Source organism: Notolabrus celidotus, chromosome 18 (genome assembly GCF_009762535.1).
Source record: "Notolabrus celidotus isolate fNotCel1 chromosome 18, fNotCel1.pri, whole genome shotgun sequence".
In the NCBI taxonomy this organism is placed as follows: Eukaryota; Metazoa; Chordata; class Actinopteri; order Labriformes; family Labridae; genus Notolabrus; species Notolabrus celidotus.
This window is the reverse complement of record NC_048289.1, coordinates 29,457,301-29,481,821: the sequence shown is the minus strand read 5'-3', so window position 1 is coordinate 29,481,821 and position 24,521 is coordinate 29,457,301. Positions and strand designations below refer to the sequence as shown.

The window sequence follows — 24,521 nt, the reverse complement described above, 5'->3', positions numbered from 1 at the left end:
ATCTTATCTTATCTTATCTTATCTTATAACAATGATAATTAGACTTAACACTTAAATAACTGGGTATATAGGTTTGTATATGAATGTTTGTGTGTATAAATGTGCTTACTATGGGTGTATATGTGTGTTTGTATGTACATGTAAGACTGTTCTCCACTGTTGTCCCCAGTGGCAGATCATGTCTTCCAGCTACAATTGACTCGCACTGTCCTTCTCTACTCTGGGAATCTGTGTTCAGCTCTTGAGTGACCCAGCACTTGGTACTTTGGTCATTATTGTGGTGATGTCAATTGTTGACGATGATAATGGAAGGTCTTAAATTGTTTGGTTGCTTCATTGTAGATGTTCCTTATTTTGAAAAAAAAAAAAAAAAAAAAAAAGTATAATCCTTACTTACTTTTGTGCATTGCCTTTACACTGCTTGGCAGTACCTGCACCCAAGTTGACTTGAAGCACTTTGTTCCTCTCACTGATCTTGTTTCCTCTTGTCTAGATCTTTGCTTGTGTTGTTCTTGTTCTCGTATGTACGTCGCTTTGGATAAAAGCGTCTGCTAAATGACATTGTAGAGGGCATATATGTACATTTGTAAATTTATGTTGTATGATAATATACAGCAATACGTTTCAGTATATATATATATATATATATATAGGGTCTCCAGTTCGGGGAGCTTGGAATCTCATCTCTGCTTTTTGCAGACGATGTGGTTCTGTTGGCTTCCTCAAGCGGAGACCTCCAGCGGGCATTGGGGCGGTTTGCAGCTGAGTGCGAAGCGACGGGATGAGAGTTAGCACCTCCAAGTCTAAGGCCATGGTTCTCTGCCGGAAAACGGTGGATTGCTCTCTCTCTTTCGGTGGGGAGTGAGACTTTGCTCCAAGTGGGGGAGTTTAAGTATCTCGGGGTCTTGTTCGCGAGTGGGGGGTAAAATGGAGCGTGAGATCCACAGGCAGATTGGTGCAGCGTCAGCAGTGATGCGGACGTTGTATCGGACCATTGTGGTGAAGAGGGAGCTGAGCCGGAAGGTAAAGCTTTCGATTTACCAGTCGGTCTACGTTCCAACCCTCACCTATGGTCATGAGCTGTGGGTCATGACCGAAAGGATAAGATCGCGGATACAAGCGGCTGAAATGAGTTTTCTGTGAAGGGTGTCTGGGCTCGGCCTTAGAGAGAGGGTCAGGAGCTCGGACATCCATAGCGGCTGCTCCTCCGCGTCAAAAGGAGTCAGCTGAGGTGATTCGGGCATCTGATAAGGATGCCTCCCGGACGCCTCCCTAGTCTTCCGGGCACGTCCAACTGGGAGAAACCCCGGGGTAGACCCAGAACACGTGGAGGGATTATATCTCCCACTTGGTCTGGGAACGCCTCGGGATTCCCCAGGAGGAGCTGGAAAGTGTTGCCGGTGAGAGGGATGTCTTGGTCAATTTGCTTGGACTGCTACCCCCGCGACCCGACCCCAGATAAGTGGAAGAAAATGGATGGATGGAAGGGTATTTTACACAAAGTACAACAATTAAACTGTTTAAAATTCAATTAAATGATATCCAATTATATTACAATGCAAATACCATGCTATACTGATAAAATATACGTTTTTCTCCCATCATCATTGTTTTTGTTGCTCCAGAGTCCCAAAGAAGTGCAACTATGATGGAGAAACACTACATCTCAGTTTTTTAGATAGTTACTCAGATTTTTATGTTCTTCAAACATGTAATAATAACAGAGATCTTATTTCAAATAATCAGAGCCATATCATTAATAGTGTCCTGCACGCAGATATTTGAGGTAAGAGATAAGGAATCAAAAATCAACAGAGGGAGACCTCTGAACAGACAACAAACCCACAAAGGAAAGAGTTCACACTGTTCATTTACTGAGTTTAATAAATCCGTCCATGATTACAGATAAATCAAGTTACTAAACTGACCTCTAAGTTACAGTCGCAGAAAGCCGAGCTGTCTGAGAGCTTCATGTAAACATGTTCGGATTGAGCTTGTCAGTCATCCACTCACGAGCAGCTGGTTGAGTCAGTGCTGTTGCTCATGATGAGGTGAGTGCTTCCTCCTCCAGTGTCTCAGTGAAAAGACGACATGTCACAGTCTTCAGGATCCGTTTAGCTGAGACTTTAGATTTCTTCTTCTGTGGTTCATAGATAACCTGCTGGATGTTTTTTCCACCAGTCTTTAAGTGCAGGACAGAAGGACAGAGGCACCAAACTCCTGACTCGTATAAACTTCCACTTATTCCACGTTAGATGAATATATTGCCCATCTCTATATACATTCATTTATATTACTCAAACATGAATTCTCTTCCTCAGGTGATGTGTCAACAGTCCTGTGGTTTTTAAGATATTCTAGATGTTTTGCATGCCTACAAACTGTCAAATCTAACAATACAGACTCTAAAAACACTAAAATCAGACTAAACAGATCCTGCCATGACGTGAAATGAGAATATTACCTTAGTAGTGCAGCCCTGCCAGAGTTTGATGACGATGTGTAGGTGTGTGCTGAGAAAAATATAAGACAACAAGACAGAAATGAATGTAAACAAATGGAAATAGAACAACAGGTAATATGCTGAAGTGTTGTTTTATTCAGTCTTTTATATTTCACTTTAATACCTACAGGAGAGGAGGCTTCTTATTCTTACATTATGGGAAAGAAAGAAGAGTTATCCCATCACAGTAAGAGCACACTCTCTTCACACTGTTTTTGCATCATGCACAGTTGGGGAAATAATTTGTACCTGCCTTGTAATCTTGCATATAGCTTCTTGCCGTTGAGAGCATGAAGTTTCTAGTTGAATGAAGTTACGCCTCTGTGTCAAAATGATCAGATAGATAAGCAAACAAAAAGTAGGGGTGTATGGAGAATATGTGTGAGTAAAGTCAAAATACTCCAACTTAAGATGCCACAAATACGTGCAAAGACTCTGCAGGCATGTCCTGCTACCACACACTGTCATGTAGTAACAGATGGAGAGAGGGGAGGTGTGGGCCCCATGATAAACATATCACATAGGGCTCCTCCACTTCATTATTGTAACTGTTCTAACATTTTTAAGGCAAAATAGTCATGGTCTCTAAGAATTAGCTTTTCTCCCCTGTTTGTTGGCACAGCCTGGATGTTACAGAGGAGCAGGTGAGTGTCAGGTACATCATGACCAGGCGTGATAAGTGATACCTGAAGTGATAAGGAGCGTTAATGCTAATAAGATGTGTAACGGGTTAAATTGATGTCTTTTCAGTGGTGTTAAAGCACTCTGAAAGCACTCCACTGTGAGTTAATGTCCTTACAAACATTAGTTTAAGTATCCAACTCAAGCCGGCTATGTGTGATCGTTTGAATCATATAAGGTGAAGCACTTCAAGGATTAATAATGGAGTCAAATGTTTCCTCAGAGTATGTTAGTCTTATTTTTGTATGATACATTTTATGACTCCAGATGTTAAAGGCTGTGCACGTTCATGAGTTTTTAAAACAGCTGATCCTAAAAGAGAAGAGGTGTGATTACGCTTTGTACAAAATCCTGCTTATTTTTTGCAGAATGCTACATGCATGTCTGCATCGGGTTACATTTCAGTGGTTTGTTGGAGTAAAATGGGGCTCCAGTGGATATTTTTCAAGGGCCTAGAATCCCTGGCAGCATCCCTGAGATAGAAAAGTCAGTGTAATTGAGTAAGGTGACTCAAATGAGCAACAGAGCAGCAACAGAGTGTATGTTTCTGCATGTTTCTCTGTGTAAAATAATTTCATTGGAAGACCTAAAATCAGATCTGTGCAACAAAATGTTCATACTTCTTTATCGTGTTTGGGGCATCAAGTGTAAAGCCTGTAAGGGCCTTCCAGAGCCGTGTTACTACCTATAAAAGGAACACTGTTACATCTTGCTATTGTCACATAATCTGGAGTCTAATTTGCATTTATGACAGACTGCTTTCAGTGACAGATTAAATATTTTTTGTAGCTTTGGGGAAAATTTGAGGCAGCAGGTCGCTGTGTGTAGGACCATGTTACTCAGAGGAGAGAAATTCAGAAACGTATCACGGCTTTAAGCATAAATATGATTTTATTCCTTGCTTTTCATTGAACTTGTTTGACATTAGCAAGAATACAGAATCTCATCAGTGTAAGAATATTCAAAAGGCAGCATCAAAATATTTATTGTTTCAACAACAATCATGACTCTTAACACAAAGATAGTCACATTTTCTTGGGTCCCAGGGATGTTTGGTTCAAGTACAGTAGATTTTTGTGCTGGGTATCATCTGCTGGAGCTCCTGGAGAACAGCAGAGTGTGCAGCAGGATCCCTGCAGCTACAGAGACGTTCAGAGACTCCACACCTGGGAACAGGTCTCTCCCGGCCGGGATGGTGAGCAGGGTTTGGCACAGAGACAGCAGCTCCTTGGACAGTCCTTCCCCCTCGCCCCCCATCAACAACAACGTGGGTCTGGTCATCTGAAAGTCTGAACACTTTGTGACAGAGACCTGAGACTGCTCTGCTTCAGCTCCCACTGTGCCGACCACCTCCCAGCCCTGTGTGGCCTTTGACCTCAGCGTCTCCTCAAGGTTATCACACCCGTACAACTCCATCACCTCCATGACGCCCGAGCTGGCCTTGCTGACCACTGGAGACAGCGGACAGCTGTGATGAAGACTGCTGACCACTCTGTCCACGCCCAGGAAGTATGCAGAGCGGAGGATGGCGCCCAGGTTCATAGGGTCCTGTATTTTTTCTAGGACCAGCCACAGAGGAGGGGTCGAGGGTTTTCCTCTGGGTGCAGAGTCTCTTGTTTCGGTGAGGTAGCTCAGAGGGCTGGCCTGCAGACAAACTCCCTGATGAACCCGTCCTGCAGACATCTTGTCAAGATCTTTCCTGCTGACCCTGTGGACTTGAACTCCTCGCTTATGAGCCTCCTCACACACCTTTATCACAGACTCCCTATGAAAGGCCTCGCCGTCTTTGACAAACAGTTTCTTGGCTTTTCTTCTACCCTGAGTTAGAGCCAGGAGGCAGGGGGAGATGCCAAAGACAACCTCACAGTCCTCTGATTTGGAGTCCAGAGCTGTCTTCTGTCTGAGCGGCCTCTCCCTGTCTGGGTGGAAATCCTCCAGACACAACTTCCTGAGCTCAGGTGACACCCTGCGGTCGTCTCTCCTCCTCTGGTCGGGCCTCTGCAGGATTGGGATCTCATTTTTCCACGCTTTGCTCTGGACAGACCTCTCACGGTCCTGCCGTCCATCAGACTCTCTGCGTGCTCTCTTCCCCTCAGCTTTGCTCTGGACAGACCTCTCACGGTCCTGTCGTCCATCAGACTCTCTGCGTGCTCTCTTCCCCTCAGCTGTGCTCTGGACAGACCTCTCAAGGTCCTGCCCTCCATCAGACTCTCTGCGTGCTCTCTTCCCCTCAGGTTTGAAGCTGCTCCTGTCCTTTGAGTGCCAAAGAGAAGCTGTCACGTGGTAGCATGCAAACTGAGAGCCCAACCTGGAGGGCAAACTTTTGCTACAAACAAAAAGCAACCTGTTTGGATGCTGAAAGCTGGATACCCACATACTTAAACAAGTTAGAGCAAGTCCAGAGGTTCTAATAACAGCTTCACTTAAACAAACAAAAGCCCACTAATCCTAAAATACTGAGCCCGACAGTTTCATTTAACATTAATATCCCTTATTTAACCTTTAACACGACCTGTAACCATACAAAACTGCTGCGTTCCTGCCCTCTACATGAAATCCACACGTGCATTCTGCGGCTGCGCACAGCTTCATAGATCATAAGCGGATATCAGGTTGGTGTCCCTACAAAATAAAGGTCGGAGTCTTTTTTTGTTTCAACAAATCAAAAGAAAATGTAAATAAAAGACGTAAACAGATACGCTTTTTAAAACAAAGTTTATTTATGGATTTTTCAATACAACAGTAATAATTCACAGTGATGACATATACTGATTAATAGAAATCCCCCATGGTAACATTTAGAAGGAATACAACTTAGTATCAAAACATTAAAACAGAATAAATTAAAGATGAATACATAAAATAATAATATTAAAATAAATAATATGAAGTACAATAAATAAATTGAAATAAAGACATAAAAGAAGTAAAATAAAATGCTAAGGGTTAAAACAGTACACTGTTATCTAGGGCATAAACCAGCACTGAAACACACAAAAGAGGGGAGCAGCAGCATGAGCCAAAGTGGCATCACAAGAGTCCTTCCAGTTTGATTCATATGCCTCTTATTACTTACATTGACATGAAAGGTTACTCATCCACAAAATTATCAGAGCCTAAACATCAACATGACTCAGAAAGGGCATAATCAGATACATTTACAGTAGATAATAACTCATATAGTTGAGGAAAACAGTGGCTTACTAGATAAACTCTTCTTTTTCTTTTTTTGTTTTTACTATATTTGACGCAAAACTTGTTATAATATTGACCCTAATCATCAAATAGATTAAAATATATTTCACCAAGCTGCATTTAATGATAAGCACTTCAATTAAGAAACACCTTGGTGAGCTTTTGAAAATAACTGTACAAGGCTGGGTATAATTATTTTTAAATCAACATCTGTATCTTGTTTTCGAGCAGGAGAAATATTTAATGCAGGCTTAAAATGATCAACCAAAGTATTGTTTACTTCTGTGGGGAAATTGGTTTTGTACCTATGTGTCTGTCTGTTTGTTTGTTTTTTGTTTGTCTCTTTGTGATTATTATTTTTTATTTTTGTTATTTTTTATTATTTTCCCATTAACTTATCTCATGCCATGGTTATTTTTAAATAACCTGGTGCAATTTTTATCGTGCAATAACTTACCTTATCTATTTATCAGATAGAAGTCTAGATAGTGTGTATATGTCTGTGATAGTTGCCATATTTTATTTTATTTTTACTTTATTTTAATTTGTTTTATTTTATTTTATTTTATTGTTTTTTATTTTATTTTATTTTATTTTATTTTATTTTATTTTATTTCATTTTATTTTATTTCATTTAATTTTATTTCATTTCATTTCATTTCATTTCATTTTATTATACTTAATTTAATTTAATTTAATTTAATTTAATTTAATTTAATTTAATTTTACCCTTGTCATTGCTATTATTACTGTTGTTATATTTTTTAACTATGCTAGTGTATTGTTGTATTCCCCTGTCCCGTGTTGTAAGCTGCTGTAACAAAAGAATTTCCCCCAACGGGGGACAAATAAAGTATATCTTATCTTAATTAGTAAATAGTTATTTTATTTTGAAGGCGTGATTTTCTCCCCCCCGGGTAGGCGACGTTGGTAAAAAAAAAAAAAAAAAGTGACGTAATTTTCTTTTGTTACGCCAATGACGTCACTTCCCGGAAGTGAAACTATCGCAACACGGAAGAGGAGGAAAGAAAACAAATAATCGTTCGAAATTGTTCCCAGTTGAAGTCGGAGAAGACGCCCTGAACAGAGATTACTTCAAGGATCACCGTTTCCCTTCACGTCAGACTCGGTTCACGGTGAGAGGGACACACCGGGGGGGCGGATTAGTGACAGCCGGGTTTCGTGTGTGGTGTTCGGGCTGAAAGCTAAGAGTCATCATGGAAGAAATGGAGACAGTTTAGAGAGAACAGCTGAACTCAAAGGAGACTTAAACATTCCTGACAGGCCTCTGCTCACATAACCGGCTGCTGAGTAATACTTTACAGGAAATCAAAAGGTCATTAGTGGGGTTAGCATGGTTTAATTCATCAGTGATATTTAAAATATGTCAGTGTTGTATGTTCTTCAGTGTTAATTCCTTTAACTTTAGCTGATTAATGTCATATTTTCACCTGTATTCAGCTTTATTGAACAATATCAACAGGAAAAATACAAATTGAATCTGAGCTCATCATAATATGGCAATTTGACACTAATAATGAGGGTGAAGGCCATAAAAATGAGCCTTAGAATAAAAATAAGTAGAATAAAAAAATATATCGTAAAGAAATAATACCTTATAATATTTCAGAGGGAAAGGACTTCATTAGAAGTGATTGATTTAAAGAAATCTAGGCATAGAAATAAGTTTAAAACAATTTTTTTTTTGAGGGAGTATTTAGTAATATTATTATTAAATTATTTAAGCTCTCTCCACAAATTTCCAAACCCAAATTGATATTGCAAACAGTCAAAAACTTCAGTTTATTACATTTCTGATGGCACTTAAAAAACAACAACTTGTAAGTGGTCTTATTTGAGAAGCTGGAAGCAGGAGGTTTGCTTTTTTTTACTTCAGGTAAATCAAATGATTGTCAAACATAACGTCCCAAACAACTGCTTGGATAAGTGACAGACTGATTCAGTATCAGGATTCCTTTCAAAGATGGTTTGTCAAAGTTTGTTTTGTTCTTTATATGTTGTCATGCCACCTGTGTTGCCTTCTCGCCCAGATCGTTATTGCAAATGAGAATTTGGTTCTCAATAAAAGCTGCTGTGAGGAACTTTTGATTTATATCAATTATGCGCCCCCTTGTGGACAAAGTGTTACCTCTCTTTTCTTGTTCTGTCGTTTAACAGCAGGATTTATGAGTCAATGTGATTATTTGCCATGAAAACAGCCGAAAAATGATGTTTCTAAAGCCAAATGTCAACCATGTGGTCTGGCACCTACCCCCTCTGAGTGGTTTAAGGCATTAAAAATGACAACAGAGAAGGTATCAGTGTTGTTGTTTATGGTCCTCTTTGCTTTTGAAGGTCACAAAGAGGCATCAGTGTCGGTTTCAGTCTGTTTCTCAGCTGGTTAAAAACTCCTCATAGTGCCTTTAACTCACCTGGTTAATAAAGGTTAAATAAATAAATAAAAAAAGTTAAAAGTCTCACCTTCACATGATAATTTAAATCAGGGATGCACCTTCTGTCAGGGGATGAACTGATTAACCACCGAGTCATGTGAAGAGTAGTTTTTGTCTTTCAAATGTCTTCCTTGCACAACCTTGTATCTGATGTCAGAAAACAGTCGAATACACCTCTCCAAGAACCCAATATGATGTCTTTAAATGTCTGTTTGGTTCGACCGTACTGACCTGCTGAATCACTGCACAGATGGAGTTCTTATTCGGGTCAAAGAAGACCCCGGATCAGATGCTGAAGCAGAATCAGCGGGCGCTCAGCCGAGCCATGAGAGAACTGGATCGAGAGCGAATGAAACTGGAGCAGCAGGAAAAAAAGATCATCGCTGACATCAAGAAAATGGCTAAACAGGGACAAATGGTGAGACGAAGGGAAAGATGTTCAGAAGGGAAGGAGACGGTCTTTAAAAAATGAATCCTAACTGATTTATTTCATTGATTGTAACAGGATGCTGTTAAGATCATGGCGAAGGATTTGGTCCGCACGCGACGCTACGTGAAGAAGTTCATCATGATGAAAGCAAACATTCAGGCCGTCAGTCTAAAGATTCAGACACTCAAGTCCAACAACAGCATGGCACAGGCTATGAAAGGAGTCACAAAAGCCATGTCGACCATGAACAAACAGGTCGGTTTGTGACAATGTTTTCTACGCACACTCTATGATATATTCAAAAGAAGAAGAAGAAGAATCAAAGAAGCTTCCTGAGTCTAATATATGTTTGTCTCCGCAGCTGAAACTGCCCCAGATTCAGAAGATCATGCATGACTTTGAGCGACAGAGTGAAATCATGGACATGAAGGAGGAGATGATGAACGACGCCATAGATGACGCCATGGGTGATGAAGATGATGAAGATGAGAGGTAAGAGACCGCTTTACCTGTTTGTTAAGCTTCTGGTGGCAGGTCAAACACAAACTCATATTACTTACGACTCTTCAACTGAGCTGTCTGGTAGAAATGTCAATCAATCTTTATTTATAAAGCGCCAAATCCCAACAAACGCTATCCTCAGACTCTTTCCAAACAGAGCAGGTCTAGACCGTCCTCTATGTTCTATTATTAACAAAGACCCAACATCAAGACCGGATCAGATCCAGTCCCATCTTACAGACAGGACTCAGTCTGATCTCATCTTAATCCACCATGAGCAGAGCACTTTGCAGCATTTAGCAAGTTACAGTGGCAAGGACAAACTTCCTTTAACAGGCAGAAACCTCCAGCAGGACCAGACTCATGTTAGACACACATCTGGTGAGATCGAAGAGTAAAACTGAGTGAATTGGTTAGAAAACAAACTGCAGATAGACCTCGAGTCAAGATATTGTATTTGAGATATGAAGATATTTTCAGTAGCATAACGAGAGGTGGGTTCTTAAGATGGATTAGTCAGTCTACTTTAAATTTAAGCCTTAAAAGTCTGGGGGTTTGAAAGATGGATTTAAATATTGATGATTCAGGATAAGATTAATCTTGTTTAGACTCCTTAAATTTTAAAAGCCTTCTTCTTCTTCTTCTTCTTCTTCTTCTTCTTCTTCTTCTTCTTCTTCTTCTTCTTCTTCTTCTTCTTCTTCTTCTTCTTCTTCTTCTTCTTCTTCTTCTTCTTCTTCTTCTTCTTCTTCTTCTTCTTCTTCTTGAGCAAGTTACAGTGGCAAGGACAAACTTCCTTTAACAGGCAGAAACCTCCAGCAGGACCAGACTCATGTTAGACACACATCTGCTGAGACCGTGTTGGAGAGAGGGATAGAGGGAGATGAAGAGAGAGAGAGATGATAGTGGGGAGACAGATAGTAGTAGCATATCTGGCATTGAAATGCTTCAGTGGTGTCTTTATTTCTCATCACAGTGGCTGTTAAAGCATCCAGAAGTCCAGTATTTTAGTCCAACAAATACCACTTTAATGCACACTCCAGGCCACACCTGATACATTTTTGATTTGACGATGCTGTTTTTGTGATTTTTGTGTCATGCAGTGACGCCATCGTGTCCCAGGTTCTGGATGAGCTGGGTCTCAATCTGTCCGACGAACTCTCAAGTAAGAAAACCTCAAACTGAAATCACGACATCATGACACTCTCCTCTCTTTCCTGATATTTAACCTCTATGTGTTCGCTTCTTCCGCTCACTCCAGATCTCCCGGCCACCGGAGGCAACTTGTCCGTGGCTGCAGGAAAGAAGGCGGAGCCTCAGGCCGCCCTGGCTGACGCAGACGCCGACCTGGAGGCGCGGCTGAACAACCTCAGGAGAGACTGAAAACCCTTCAGACACTGTGGGAAGGTTGTGAATACAGAAACAAGCATACTCGAATCTCTGTGTTTCGATTCTTTTGAGGGTTGACCGGGCTGAACGGCGACTGTTTCAGAACACTCTGTGGGTTATACGGCTTTCTGTTTGAGGTGTTTTCTTTTTTTATGACTGTATTATCTATTTTATCAACACAAAAAAAAACTTCAGAGGTCTCAATGTCTTGATTTAGACATCGCCAAAAGATGCAAATAAAGAGAAAGTGGAAGTTTCTTTCACAGTTTGTGTACATACTAACTCCTCCACATATGACTTTTTGACACTTTGAATTAACACTAAAATTTAACATTTAAAAGAGCCCAAATTAAAGATGTTTGATGAGTGTGTCGCTCTTTCTGTACATCCGGCTGGTTCTTAATCATAAAATCTACAGTTTTAGCCCCGCTCTTTGATTTTCTGTGATTGTTTTATTCGTTAAGGGAGCTAACAGTAGGCAGACTCCAGCTCAGGATGGTGCACAGAAAGTCGATACTGACATCTTATTTCTGTCTGAAGAACAGTTTATATTACAAGGACAGGAGGCGATGAAAGGAAGCTATGTTGAGCTGTTTCTCCACCAGCTGAAAGCACTCCTGTTTACTGCCGAGTCATCACCTGTTGAAGGATCTTCATCGGTGGTGTTTTAAAAAAATATGCGCTGGTTTGATTTTGTTTCTTCAATAAACTTTTTTTTCAAATTAAATGTTTTGATTGTCTTGTTTACTCATCACATTCACCATGTTTGTTCCTCAAAGAGCCACACCTACGATGGAAACAAACCTTAAAAATACTGGACAAAAAACCAAAGCAATATCACAGCTGTAGGATACTGGAGAAATATCATCTTTTGAGCTTTGAGAATTTTAAATTGTTTTCAAATTTGTGTTGTGGATAAGATTTTATATGGCTTGGCCCCGCCTCCCAGCCCCGTGAATCTCTCAGCAGCTTCAAAACCAAACTGAAAAGTCTGCTAAAGGACACTCAACACTGCAACCACTGATCTGATACTTTTAACTTGATATACAGTATTGTTTGTGTGTGTGTGTGTGTGTGGGTGTGTGTGTGTGTGTGCCTGCCAAGGGACTGCAGATGTAAATTAGCTTTAAGCTAACTCTGGTACAATGCATCAAATGGTGACATTTATGTTAAATATTGTACATGGTCCCAAGACCATGGAAGCCAGTTTTTTTTTTAATTGAAAATTAAAAATAAAAAAATATTTTCTTAGGAAAAGTAAAAAATAATAATGATAATAATAAGTTAAGTCATAATCATGAGATACTAAGTTATTATAATGAGATACTAAGTCATAATTATGAGATCTCATTATTATGACTTAGTATCTCATTATGATGACTCAGTATCTCATTATGATGACTCAGTATCTCATTATGATGACTCAGTATCTCATTATGATGACTCAGTATCTCATTATGATGACTCAGTATCTCATTATGATGACTCAGTATCTCATTATGATGACTCAGTATCTCATTATGATGACTCAGTATCTCATTATGATGACTCAGTATCTCATTATGATGACTCAGTATCTCATTATGATGACTTGGTATCTCATTATGATGACTCAGTATCTCATTATGATGACTCAGTATCTCATTATGATGACTCAGTATCTCATTATGATGACTCAGTATCTCATTATGATGACTCAGTATCTCATTATGATGACTCAGTATCTCATTATGATGACTTAGTATCTCATTATGATGACTTGGTATCTCATTATGATGACTCAGTATCTCATTATGATGACTCAGTATCTCATTATTATGACTTAGTATCTCATTATGATGACTCAGTATCTCATTATGATGACTCAGTATCTCATTATGATGACTTGGTATCTCATTATGATGACTTGGTATCTCATTATGATGACTCAGTATCTCATTATGATGACTCAGTATCTCATTATGATGACTCAGTATCTCATTATGATGACTCAGTATCTCATTATGATGACTTAGTATCTCATTATGATGACTCAGTATCTCATTATGATGACTCAGTATCTCATTATTATGACTTTGTATCAATATGATGACTGTATCTCATTATGACACAGTATCTCATTATGATGACTTAGCATCTCTTTATTATGACTTAGTATCTCATAATTGACTTAGTATCTCATTATTATGACTTGACTTGACTTTTTTTTTTTTTTTTTTTAACTGGCAGAAAAGGGCTTCCATACTTTACAAATAAATCGAATTAATTAAAATAAAAGAAACATCTGAAGCTGAGAGGGAGCTCGGTTGATGCTGCGTTCAAGCGCGATTGGAAAAATGAGACATGCTCACAGATTTATAAAACCAAGATACAGACACGACCCAATCTGATTATCGTAGACGTTAATTTTATTCCAAAAAAATTTAACTTTCAAAACTGTCAATTTGTCAACATACAATCATAGAACAATATTGAATGTACTGAACACTTTCAACATTAAATAATAAAAAAATAACAGCCATGTTTTATGTACATTTGTTTCCGAAAGCTATGTACAGAAAATCAACTTTGTATTTCCAAACTCAGCCGACGCATACGCCCAGCAGTTTGAGTGCTGAAGCTGCAGGAAGCCATTGCATCGTGTAGAACGGGTTTCGGCAAACGCAGCGGGGAGGGGGGGGGGGCGAAGAAATCAAATACAGGGATTGTAAACTGAGACGAACTCAGAGAAGGGGAAGAGGTTAAGTGGCAGCGTGTTAGAGAGCATACTGATGAACATCGCTAGAGCTACAGCTAGAAAGCTTATTATCGTCTATAATGGCTCCTGTGATTCTTCAGGAGACCAGTGCATACACATAATAACTCGCCTAATATTCACTGATGTAAGCGTCAAGATTGGAAACACGAAAAGTAAGATCAAGACTGTACTTTAGTTTATCAGATTATGAGGAGGCTGGATGCTGCGCTTCTCACTGAACAGAGCAGCCAGAGATCATGCTTTCAAGAACAACAGTTTGGAGTTTTTGTTGCCAGATGAGCAGATTATTCCCTAGTCTGGGGTTAAGCCATGCTACCTTTTTCTTTTTTTTTTAAGAACAGCTAAAGAGTCCATGCAACTCACGTAGAAAATAAACTAACAGAAACATAACAGGGAACAGAACGTCGGGACCATGCCAAGTTCACCACCCGTCAAATCGTCTGTGTCGTAGTTTTCTGAACTACAATCACAGAGCGTTCATTCGCTTCCTTTGAGGTTTTTCTGACACTGGATTGGCTGGAAATGTTATTTTCTCACATGGAATCATGCTGCGTGTGGCTCAAAACTCCTGATAGCACATCAAACATTGATAATTATTTGAAGTATGGCATTACACAGCACGATACAGTCAGATCGACTTCTTTCCACCGAGGAGGAGAGGACGAAAAGTTGCAGGCATGTTTTCTCATGTCTTACACTTTCAAGCTCTTCTTTCAGTCAAAGTGGAAACCATGTTTGTTTCGGGCCACATGGACAAGCTCAAGATTAGAGCTGTGTTGATCCTGTCAGCTGATTATGCATTAAAAGTGACTGAAACTCCATTTTTTGTGAGAAAACCCTTTTTTTGAATGGCACAGCTGCTACAACATGTCACAGAACATGCACATAACTGCTAAGCTGCAAACACGTGGACTGTAATCTTGTTGCATCAAGCATTTAATCTCCCTTTCAGAACTGTAAATGAGACCCAACATATCAAGTGCACCCGGTGGGGGCAAGCTATCTCAGTTTTTTTTGTGTCGTATTCTGCAGGAGACGAGCCGGTCTGTGGAGACATGTTTACACTGGAGAGCGGTGAACTCTCACACAGACTGAAAGCAACAGCAGATATATATACGCAGCGACAGGTGATGTGTCATGGATCCTCCCAGAAACAAGACAAATGTACTATTTTCTAATCTGGGCAGGAAGCGGCGTCTCTGATCTGTGGATGCCACGTGCGAGGATTCACTTCCGACAGGTCCGGTGCGGAGTGTGTTTTTTAGGCACCTCGATGCGACATCGACTGCGGTCATCCAGCCAAGGCAGCTCGAAGTTCCTGCAGAGAGAATAAATATTAAAGGTGACATATCACGCCTTTTTCATCAATATATATTAGTCTAAGAGGTCCCCAAAACATGTCTTTAAAGTTTATGCTCAAAAAAACACTTTGAAATCAGATTTTGGTCTGTCTGAAAAACCCTCTTCATCAGCCCTCCTTAGAACACTCTGTTTTCCCTCTGACCACGCCCCCTCAGGAAGTGGATGTGCCCTCGGCTCTCCAGCACGTTGATCTAATGTTTACATGTTGGCTGAATATACACGGCTGCTCACAGTTACTTCAACCCTCTGAATCTGATCCAGAATCTGATCCTGATGGAGAGGCGCCTGCAGCAGGACCTTTCTGAACCATTGGTCACAGATTTAGTGTTTCTTGTTGTTTTATTTGTCAGTATGTAGACGTGTGTCTTGGTACACAGCTATGAACATGTAGCTATGTGGGTATGCTAACTAGCGCTAGCACTTATCCATGATAAATAAAAATCATCCACTAGATCTTCAAATCTGCAGACGTGGGGAGTCAAACCAACCTTTGTGTTTATTAAGACAGCCTACAACTAGCATGCCTCCCTCCTAAGCTCCTTGTTAGCACACGTGTGTGCAGGTAATGAAAAACAGAGGAGGGGTTGAGTTGTATTTTATACAGTCTATGGGCTGAACAAGCTCCGAGCTCTGACTTCCTGTTACAGACCGGATATTGTTGTGACGTATGAAAAACACTGAAGTCTGAAACGGCTGGTTTCAGGACACATTTACAGAAAGGTGGAGAAATCAGAACAGGGGCAGAATGGATTCTTTTCATTCTCGGGGGGTTTGTAGACAGGGACACATATTTCAGGTAGAGAACCATTAAAAAGTCCATTTTGCATGATATGTCACCTTTAAACTGTTGTGAGAAAGGAAACAAATAAAGGACAAGAAGCATGAAAATGAAATCTCTAACTTACGATTGTGACATTTTGGGTAACGGCCGGCCGAATGCAACCACAGGCAAGAAGGGAGTGATCACTATAGTTTCGACTGGAAAAACAACAGAACAAAGGGAATCAAATTAAGTTAAAAACTCATCAAATATTAAAAATAACAGACGCTGCTACTTGACTCATTCATGCGTCTGTACCGTCTTCAGTGTCGGGGTAGAAGGAGGAAAGCTCGGGCTCGGTCTCTGTGACGACTTTCTTCCGGTTCATGCGTTGCTGCAGACGCTGAAACATCCGCTGCTCTCTGATTCGCTGGATGTCCCATCTGAAAAACACAGGACATTAACACAGGCGTCAGAACAAGTGACGAATCTTAGCACCTACCCACACAGGACAACAGAGCGGCTGAGTCATGTGTTTGCATTACTGCGGGTTAACATTACTAATGGTTTGTCATTAACAGACTCCATAAAAGGCTCAGTGCTTTATTTCTACACTCAGGTATCAGTCCTTCACTCTGCTGTTTCAGGTTTAGTACATGAGAGAGAGGAGCAACAGGATGAGGGCATGGTCGGAACTTTCCATTTCCACTTCTCTGAATGATTACTTGAACACAGCTGCTTCCTTTTATAACTGATGGATCTGTAATGGTGTATAAAGTGGCCTAGAGTAAATAATAAGCAGAGGCAGCATAAAGAGGACAGTCTGTTTTAAAAGGGAATTTTTAATGTGTTCTCAGGTCTCGATTGAAAAAGGAAAAGACATTCTATGTCAGAATTCTGACTTTTCCTTCAGAATTCCAACTTCACTTTCAGAATGTTGGCTTCGATCACAGTATTCAAACAGGTTTTGGAATGTTGGCTTTGATATAAAAATTCTAACATAACTTTTGGAATGTTGGCTTTGATCTCAGAATTCTAACTTCACTTTCGGAATGTTGGCTTTGATCTCGGAATTCTAACTTCACTTTCGGAATGTTGGCTTTGATCTCAGAATTCTAACTTCACTTTCGGAATGTTGGCTTTGATCTCGGAATTCTAACTTCACTTTCGGAACATTGGCTTTGATCTCGGAATTCTAACTCCACTTTCGGAACATTGGCTTTGATCTCGGAATTCTAACTTCACTTTCAGAATGTTGGCTTTGATCTCGGAATTCTAACTTCACTTTCGGAATGTTGGCTTTGATCTCGGAATTCTAACTTCACTTTCGGAATGTTGGCTTTGATCTCAGAATTCTGACTTCACTTTCAGAATGTTGGCTTTGATCTCAGAATTCTAACTTCACTTTTGGAATGTTGGCTTTGATCTCAGAATTCTAACTTCACTTTCGGAACATTGGCTTTGATCTCGGAATTCTAACTTCACTTTCGGAACATTGGCTTTGATCTCGGAATTCTAACTCCACTTTCGGAACATTGGCTTTGATCTCGGAATTCTAACTTCACTTTCAGAATGTTGGCTTTGATCTCAGAATTCTTACTTAACTTTCGATCGTTGGCTTTGATCTCAGAATTCCGACTTCACTTTCGGAATGTTGGCTTTGATCTCAGAATTCTGACTTCACTTTTGGAACATTGGCTTTGATCTCGGAATTCTAACTTCACTTTTGGAATGTTGGCTTTGATCTCAGAATTCTAACTTCACTTTTGGAATGTTGGCTTTGATCTCAGAATTCTAACTTCTCTTTCGAACATTGGCTTTGATCTCGGAATTCTAACTTCACTTTCAGAACATTGGCTTTGATCTCGGAATTCTAACTTCACTTTCAGAATGTTGGCTTTGATCTCAGAATTCTTACTTAACTTTCGATCGTTGGCTTTGATCTCAGAATTCCGACTTCACTTTCGGAATGTTGGCTTTGATCTCAGAATTCTAACTTCATTTTCAGAATGTTGGCTTTGATCTCAGAATTCTAACTTCACTTTTGGAATGTTGGCTTTGAGCTCAGAATTCTGACTTCACTTTCGGAATGTTGGCTTTGATCTCAGAATTCTAACTTCTCTTTCGAATGTTGGCTTTGATCTCAGAATTCTAACTTCTCTTTCGAATGTTGGCTTTGATCTCAGAATTCTAACTTCACTTTCAGAATGTTGGCTCTGATCTCGGAATTCTTACTTAACTTTCAATCGTTGGCTTTGATCTCAGAATTCTAACTTCCCTTTCAGAATGTTGGCTTTGATCTCGGAATTCTGACTTCACTTTCAGAATGTTGTCTTTGATCTCAGAATTATAACTTCACTTTCAGAATGTTGTCTTTGATCTCAGAATTATTACTTCACTTTCAGAATGTTGGCTTTGAGCTCAGAAGTCTAACTTCATTTTCAGAATGTTGTCTTTGATCTCAGAATTCTGACTTCACTTTCGGAATGTTGGCTTTGATCTCAGAATTCTAACTTCACTTTCAGAATGTTGGCTTTGATCTCAGAATTCTAACTTCATTTTCAGAACTTTGGCTTTGATCTCAAAATTCTAACTTCCCTTTCAGAATGTTGGCTTTGATCTCAGAATTCTAACTTCATTTTCAGATTGCTGCTTTATTTCTTGAATTCCGACTTTGATCCGAAAATTCTGACGGTAATCGTAGAATTCTGAGAAAATAAGTCAGTATTTTTTGGAAAAAATTCCTTTTCCTGTCACACAGGTGAAAGACAGGTAGCAAAAGATAATACTAAGGCTGAATTAGCCATAATGGACTAACTAATTGAGATAACTAGTGTTTTTCTTTCCAAGATACAGGCCTCTTTACCGCACAAAACTATTGTAGTTAATGAATTATTGCATTTGTACTTGGTCTACTTTTACATGTATATTATCGATCGGATTTAATTATATAACACACCTTTATTTTTCTCCCTATGATACAATCTAGACACTGATCTTAAAATGCAAAAAATCAGTTGTTGCTTATTGCTTTTTTTTCATTACAACTCTGATAATTTTGATGTTGAAACTTTGTGTTTCTGCTACTCTTGCGTCAGTTTACCATTGCCAGAGATCTCTGACTTAATAAAATTACATTTCATCAAGAAAAGAAATCAAGATTTGCCTTTTTTTTTTAAATTAAATATTTTTTTCAGATTCCAGTCAATGATAAAATGAGAATAATTGTGTCACATTTTCACCCAAACAAACAAAGGCTGACGCGTTATTTTCTTTTAAACCTTTTTAGTACAAGTAGGTCTAAATCTGAAATTCATTAACACACTCATACAGATATTAAAAAACTGAAGGGGGTGATTTGTACCTTTTCCTCCTCTTCTCGTCCAACTCAAGCTTCATGTGTCGTTTCAAAAACACACTGTCGTCCAGCGGCTTGAGGAAACACAAATTCACAGTTGTTATTCATGAGTTGAGTGCTGGAGGTGAAATCATTAACATTTAAGGTCTCAGAGATGTCTCACCTCAGCAGGGTTCCCGGAGGAGTCCTCATCCTCCAGGGGCTCTATGTGGTTTTCCCTCCAAGATGGAACTGTGAGGTATAAAGGAGGTAAGAGAGGTAGTTACTCACTGACAGTGTGGTTGGGACATTTGATGGATATAGTGATTAAAGATGGGATATAGATTAGGCTTACAAACAATCAGCATATCATGTACTACATGAGGAGTCCACTCACTGGCCACCTCTTCCTCCTTTTTAGGGGAAGTCTCCCGCAGAGGGGAAAGAGGAGGTTGGTTCCAGCAACAGAGGTACATCTCTGTAGTAGACATGAAGGGCAGATCTTCCATCTGACAGCTCAGCTCAGGCTCCTCTTTGCATGGGAGCATAATGTCCCTTTCTACCCCTGACCTCATAGGGACAGTGCTCTCTGGAGTTTCCTTACTGCGCAGCTCTCTCTGATTAGGAGAGCCTGGCTGAAGCTCAGCCTTCTGTGGGCTAAGCTTGGCACTTTTACCCCGGGATTTTTGGACTTTTGGATCTCCAAAACACGGTTTCCTGTGAGAGGAAAGACAAGAATTGAGCACCAAAGTATAAAAATAGGGAAAAAAATGAAGTGCTTGATTCTTCTTCTTTCATTCTTTAATACCAAGGAAGCACATGAGCAAAGTCCAGTGCTGCAGACATAACTTGTTTTACCTCTTTTGACCCTTGCCACCCCGACTAAAGGGGAGTGGCGTGGCTTGGTTGGACTGTGGACTCTCCTCCACATCCAGATCCCACATGTCCTCTTTGTCGGGGGTCCATGGCTCCAGAGGCTGGAAGAGGCGTTTGTCACGTGGCACGTCCTTCCTTGTGAGCTGAAGGCGACGCTCCATGCGCTCAATGCGAGCAAGCAGCTGTAGAAGAAGAAAACGGGATTAAAATAAATGCATGACTAAAAAGTCAAAGTCAGTTTAAAATAACTTTTACACACCGTCTCCTTGTCCGCCTTGAGCTCATCTATCTCCTTGTCTTTTGACTGCAGCTGTTGTTGCTGTTGTTCGATGAGGTCCAGTTGAAGGAGGAGGATCTGTCGGAGGCAGTTGGCCTGTGTGTGGGGATTAGCAGGGGTCTTCCTGATGTTCCTCCACTTGCCCTCAGATGAAAGTTCAATGGATGCAGTGCCAAGGACTCCAGGGACAACCCCCTTCACACTGTCATCCGCACCTCCATCCTTTGGGTTATTGTTCACAGCCATCTGAGGGTTATCCATAGTGTCAGCAGAGAGGGGTTTACCTTTCACTGGGGTTCCCTCACCCCCCATTTGTCTGACCGGGGACAAAATCCCCACAGTTTTATTGTCTCCTTGAACTCGTTCTGCAGCTGTAGCAGCGAGGGAAACTTTGCTTGTCATGTAATTCTGCTCTAAGTCCTTTGACTTGCTTGGGATCTCGCCCCCATGCACGTTATGAGCATCTATAATGAAGTCTCGAGTCTCCCTCTTGAAGCTTACAGGACTCACGGTGGCGGCCCCGAAGTGTGTTGTGTTGTAGTCGATGGAGTCAGTGTCCTGCTTTAACCCTGAGTTTGGGAACAGTGTGGCTCTCAGAGTCATGGCGATCGCGACGACTGCTCATCCTGCAACGCCTCGGCGATGCATCTCAACCCCTGCCGCCTCCCATGAGGAGAAACCAGCCGCCGACCTGCAACAAAGACAGGACACACATTCATCGAGTTAGTGTGGTCTGTGTGTGTGCAGGTGCATGGTCTCTGGAGTGAGAGTAAAAGATATGCACCAGGAGATAAGACTTGGAGGAACAGGAGGGAACTATGGCTCCAGTCGTGAGCAGAATCCCGGGAACATTCCCCTCAAACCGTCCTCCGGGTTTGAATATGAGCTAAGCTACATTAGCTCTGCAGTAAACACACACAGGAGCTAAACCTGAGACTAAATACACTTATATGACACAAACAGACTGAAAGGAGCGCCATGGTGGACATTTTACTGAGAGGGGTGTAAAGAAGGACTCGGGAGTGGCTGTGTAGGACACTGGCAGCAGCTTCTCCTCCATTTTGGATCTCGAGAAATCATGAAAAACAATAACAGCTAGCTAGCTAGCTAACGTTAGCCGGCTGGTTAACCGAGTCCGGGGAGAAACATTCACAAAGAGCGCGTTATAACTCTCAGACTTCAGATTCACATGTTATTAACATGTTTATTACATCATGCATTCATGTTAGTGTGCTTACCTCGGCTATTATTCAAGCCCACCTGCGACTGCCTTCATGTTCCCTCCTCAAGACTTATTTTAAAGCGCCGACTACTGCGCATGCGTAATTTAGTGGCTGGCCATTTCTTGTGTTTTGAAGGTTTGGAGCGCAGAGCGGCCAGCAGGGGGCGACAGAGAGCCACACTCATAGACTGTATGGCCACACTGCGTCGAAATGATAGGTTACTTTTATAAGTGGGTACATTTTTAAAAGTTATGTATTTTTTTTGTTGTTAATTTTTCAGTTTGGGAAACAGGAAGACACCTAAAATAATGAGATGATGTCAAAACATGATATTTTTTTCTATCATTGTGCTTCATTTGTATGAAATAAAAGGATAACATGGAATATAAACATTTCTCTTATTTATTTTTATTTTAGTTAATTATGTAAACAAACATACAGTTTTAGATTTTATGGTTTCTATGTAAAACGTTTTTATTTTTTTGATTTCAGTTTACTAAAAATATGTTCAGACTTTTTTTTCGCAGTACTGCCGATAATATATTCAGGACATAACAAACCTAAATTAAAATTCCCAGAACACAAATATAATACAATTAAAATTACAATTTCAATTACAATAATTCTATAAATACATAATAATTATAATGATAATAATAACAACAGTATATTATTATTATTATTATTATTATTATTATTATTATTATTATTATTATTATTATTATTATTATTATTATTATTCAGTGACAGACTTCTTCACCCGCAGTGTCTCACGGAGAGATACCACAGGTCTTTTCTTCCTGCAGTGGCCAGACTCTATAATCAATAATATATATATATATATATGTGTGTGTAAGATATGCTTATTTTTTACCTCTTTAATTTTAATTTTAATTTTAATTTTAATTGCTAATAACTTTTTTAATAATTGTTACTTTATAGGCTCTTGTTTGCTTTATATATTTCTTTTGCGCTGTCTACTCTGTTACTGTGACGCTTGAATTCTGGACGAGTAAAGGAATCTCTTATCTTATCTTATCTTATTATTATTACAATACTAATAATATTAATAGTAAGACAGTGTAAAATGTTGACAAAAACAGAACATTTTAAGTCATAAATTATTTAACCCCTTATTGAAATAAAAACAGTGAAAAAACAACAAATCAGATGTTGTAACTAAATGTTTTATATGGTTTTATGAAAAAAGACATGCTTATTTCAAACTTAATACCAGCAACTCATGTCAAAACAGTTGTAAAACTGATCAGTGTTTAAAAATCTAAAATATTTATATCATATTTTGTTAGTTTTTATCATTTTCAATAATTAAAATGTTGTCTGAGGTCATTGAATAAGAATACATTTTCTCAAGGCATCCTGACAGTGTCAACACTTCTCACGGCTTTTTAAAACCAGACATCCTTTTTGATGTAGACAAATATATGCACTTAGAATTCCCACTAAAGCAACTTTTCAGACATTGTTTCATATTTTAACTTTAATTTCATCCATCTGCCTTTATGCTGCAATATGAAGCTAGGGAAGTAAAAACAGAACTCTTGATTAATTCTAATTTATGAAACATTTCTGAGACACGCCCAGGAAGTGTCATAAACCCTTCCTGTAGGCCTCAACCTCTGTGGCCTCAACCTTGTCCCTCCAAAATGACTCACTAGTGAAGACACAAACATTTGTAAGTGAAAAAAAATCAACTCTCCTTGTTAACTTTTAACTTTTTATTTATCTGTTTGACTGTTTAAGAACTTGTCTTGTACTGAGCAACTTTAAGGATGGATTTACTGACTGAAATCAAGAGGAATGTTAACCTAATCACTAATGGTTGGTGCTGTAGACTCTTTACTTTTTAATATCTCCTTGATGTTTCTCTCTCATGAAAACACAAAAAGAATCCACTGCTGGCTGACTTTTCAAGCTTATTATCAGCTTCAGCTGAATGAGTCTTTGCCACCATCACTAGTTTCACTTTAATCTATATTTTGACTCCTCTCATACAACTTGTTTAAAAATATAATTTACACTTACATTTGTGGACATTTAGACAGCTGTATTATGTTTTGCAACTGTGGACTTAGTTGTATTTCAGCCATTATTTGGTTTACATTTTTCTGTATTTAGATTTAAATTAACGTTTAAGCTTTTCAGTTATTTGTTTGTGACTTTTGCTCTTGTTTTGCTTTAAACCTCAAAACTTAAAAGGTTGAAATTAATTATAAAAATCACATAAAACAAGTAGTTCAGGTGTCTGTCAGCTCATCTCCCATTGGCTGGAGAGTTATGAAGCCTCAAGGCTGCAGGGATGAATGATTTTCTGTATCTCCCAGTCCTGCAGCGCAGAGAGATGAGCCGTCCACTCACTGCTGCTGTTTCTCTGGTCCACAAAGAAGTTGTGAAGTGGATGATCTGTGTCTTTTAGAATGGCCTCTAGCTTCTTCTGTGTGCATCTCTCCACCACAGCCCCCCAGTGAGTCCAACCTGGTTCCAATCACACTGCCAGCTCTTTTTACTAGTTTGTCCAGTCGCCTCACATCCTTGTGGTTTATACTGCATCCCCAGCAGACTCCAGCATAGAATAACACACTTGCCACCACAGACTCATAAAACATCTGCAGCATCTTACTTCAGATATCAAAGGATCTGAGCCTCCTTAAGGAAAAGAGGCGGCTCTGCTCCTTCCTGTAGAGTGCATCTGTGTTAAGGGACTAGTCCAACTTGTTGTCCAGGTGTACACCTAGATATTTGTAGGTTGGCACCACCT

The 24,521-nt window shown here is 39.7% G+C and overlaps 3 protein-coding genes across 5 annotated transcripts; 1 reads left to right on the top strand and 2 right to left on the bottom strand.

The window, feature by feature from the left end:
* Positions 1–4,056: 4,056 nt before the first annotated feature.
* On the bottom strand, positions 4,057–5,772 carry mrm1 (mitochondrial rRNA methyltransferase 1 homolog (S. cerevisiae)). Its single transcript, XM_034708510.1, has one exon. The coding sequence runs from the start codon at positions 5,558–5,560 to the stop codon at positions 4,271–4,273; it is 1,290 nt and encodes a 429-aa protein (XP_034564401.1). The 5' UTR covers positions 5,561–5,772; the 3' UTR covers positions 4,057–4,270.
* Positions 5,773–7,369: 1,597 nt separating this feature from the next.
* Positions 7,370–11,876, top strand: chmp2a (charged multivesicular body protein 2A). Its single transcript, XM_034708460.1, has 6 exons — positions 7,370–7,515; positions 9,083–9,250; positions 9,338–9,517; positions 9,624–9,754; positions 10,864–10,925; positions 11,022–11,876. Exons 2-6 carry the CDS (start codon positions 9,083–9,085, stop codon positions 11,141–11,143), a joined length of 663 nt encoding a protein of 220 aa, XP_034564351.1. The 5' UTR covers positions 7,370–7,515; the 3' UTR covers positions 11,144–11,876.
* A 1,663-nt stretch (positions 11,877–13,539) lies between these two features.
* Positions 13,540–21,868, bottom strand: msl1b (MSL complex subunit 1b). 3 transcript variants are annotated; one of them, XM_034707985.1, is made up of 9 exons: positions 21,758–21,868; positions 20,502–21,210; positions 20,225–20,424; positions 19,764–20,083; positions 19,551–19,618; positions 19,394–19,461; positions 16,348–16,472; positions 16,175–16,247; positions 13,540–15,225 (listed from the first exon to the last, which is right to left on the bottom strand). In XM_034707985.1, the coding sequence occupies exons 2-9, from the start codon at positions 21,120–21,122 to the stop codon at positions 15,135–15,137; spliced, it is 1,566 nt and encodes a 521-aa protein (XP_034563876.1). In that variant the 5' UTR covers positions 21,123–21,210; positions 21,758–21,868; the 3' UTR covers positions 13,540–15,134. The 3 variants fall into 3 exon arrangements, with proteins under 3 accessions (XP_034563876.1, XP_034563874.1, XP_034563873.1); XM_034707983.1 differs by lacking the exon at positions 21,758–21,868 and adding an exon at positions 21,304–21,629 and having other exon boundaries at positions 19,722–20,083; XM_034707982.1 differs by having other exon boundaries at positions 14,207–15,225; positions 19,722–20,083.
* Between the last annotated feature and the right edge of the window lie 2,653 nt (positions 21,869–24,521).

What these genes read in the sequence shown, in the direction of transcription:
- mrm1 (XM_034708510.1), bottom strand. Translation starts at nt 5,560, where the DNA reads ATGTGGGTATCCAGCTTTCAGCATCCAAACAGGTTGCTTTTTGTTTGT.
- chmp2a (XM_034708460.1), top strand. Translation starts at nt 9,083, where the DNA reads ATGGAGTTCTTATTCGGGTCAAAGAAGACCCCGGATCAGATGCTGAAG. An exon ending in TGGCTAAACAGGGACAAATG is followed by an intron (nt 9,251 to 9,337) that starts GTGAGACGAAGG and finishes TGATTGTAACAG; the next exon opens with GATGCTGTTAAGATCATGGC. An exon ending in TCTGTCCGACGAACTCTCAA is followed by an intron (nt 10,926 to 11,021) that starts GTAAGAAAACCT and finishes CGCTCACTCCAG; the next exon opens with ATCTCCCGGCCACCGGAGGC.
- msl1b (XM_034707982.1), bottom strand. Translation starts at nt 21,122, where the DNA reads ATGACTCTGAGAGCCACACTGTTCCCAAACTCAGGGTTAAAGCAGGAC. An exon ending in ACATGATATGCTGATTGTTT is followed by an intron (nt 19,619 to 19,721) that starts GTAAGCCTAATC and finishes TATACCTCACAG; the next exon opens with TTCCATCTTGGAGGGAAAAC. An exon ending in TTACCCAAAATGTCACAATC is followed by an intron (nt 15,226 to 16,174) that starts GTAAGTTAGAGA and finishes TTCTCTCTGCAG; the next exon opens with GAACTTCGAGCTGCCTTGGC.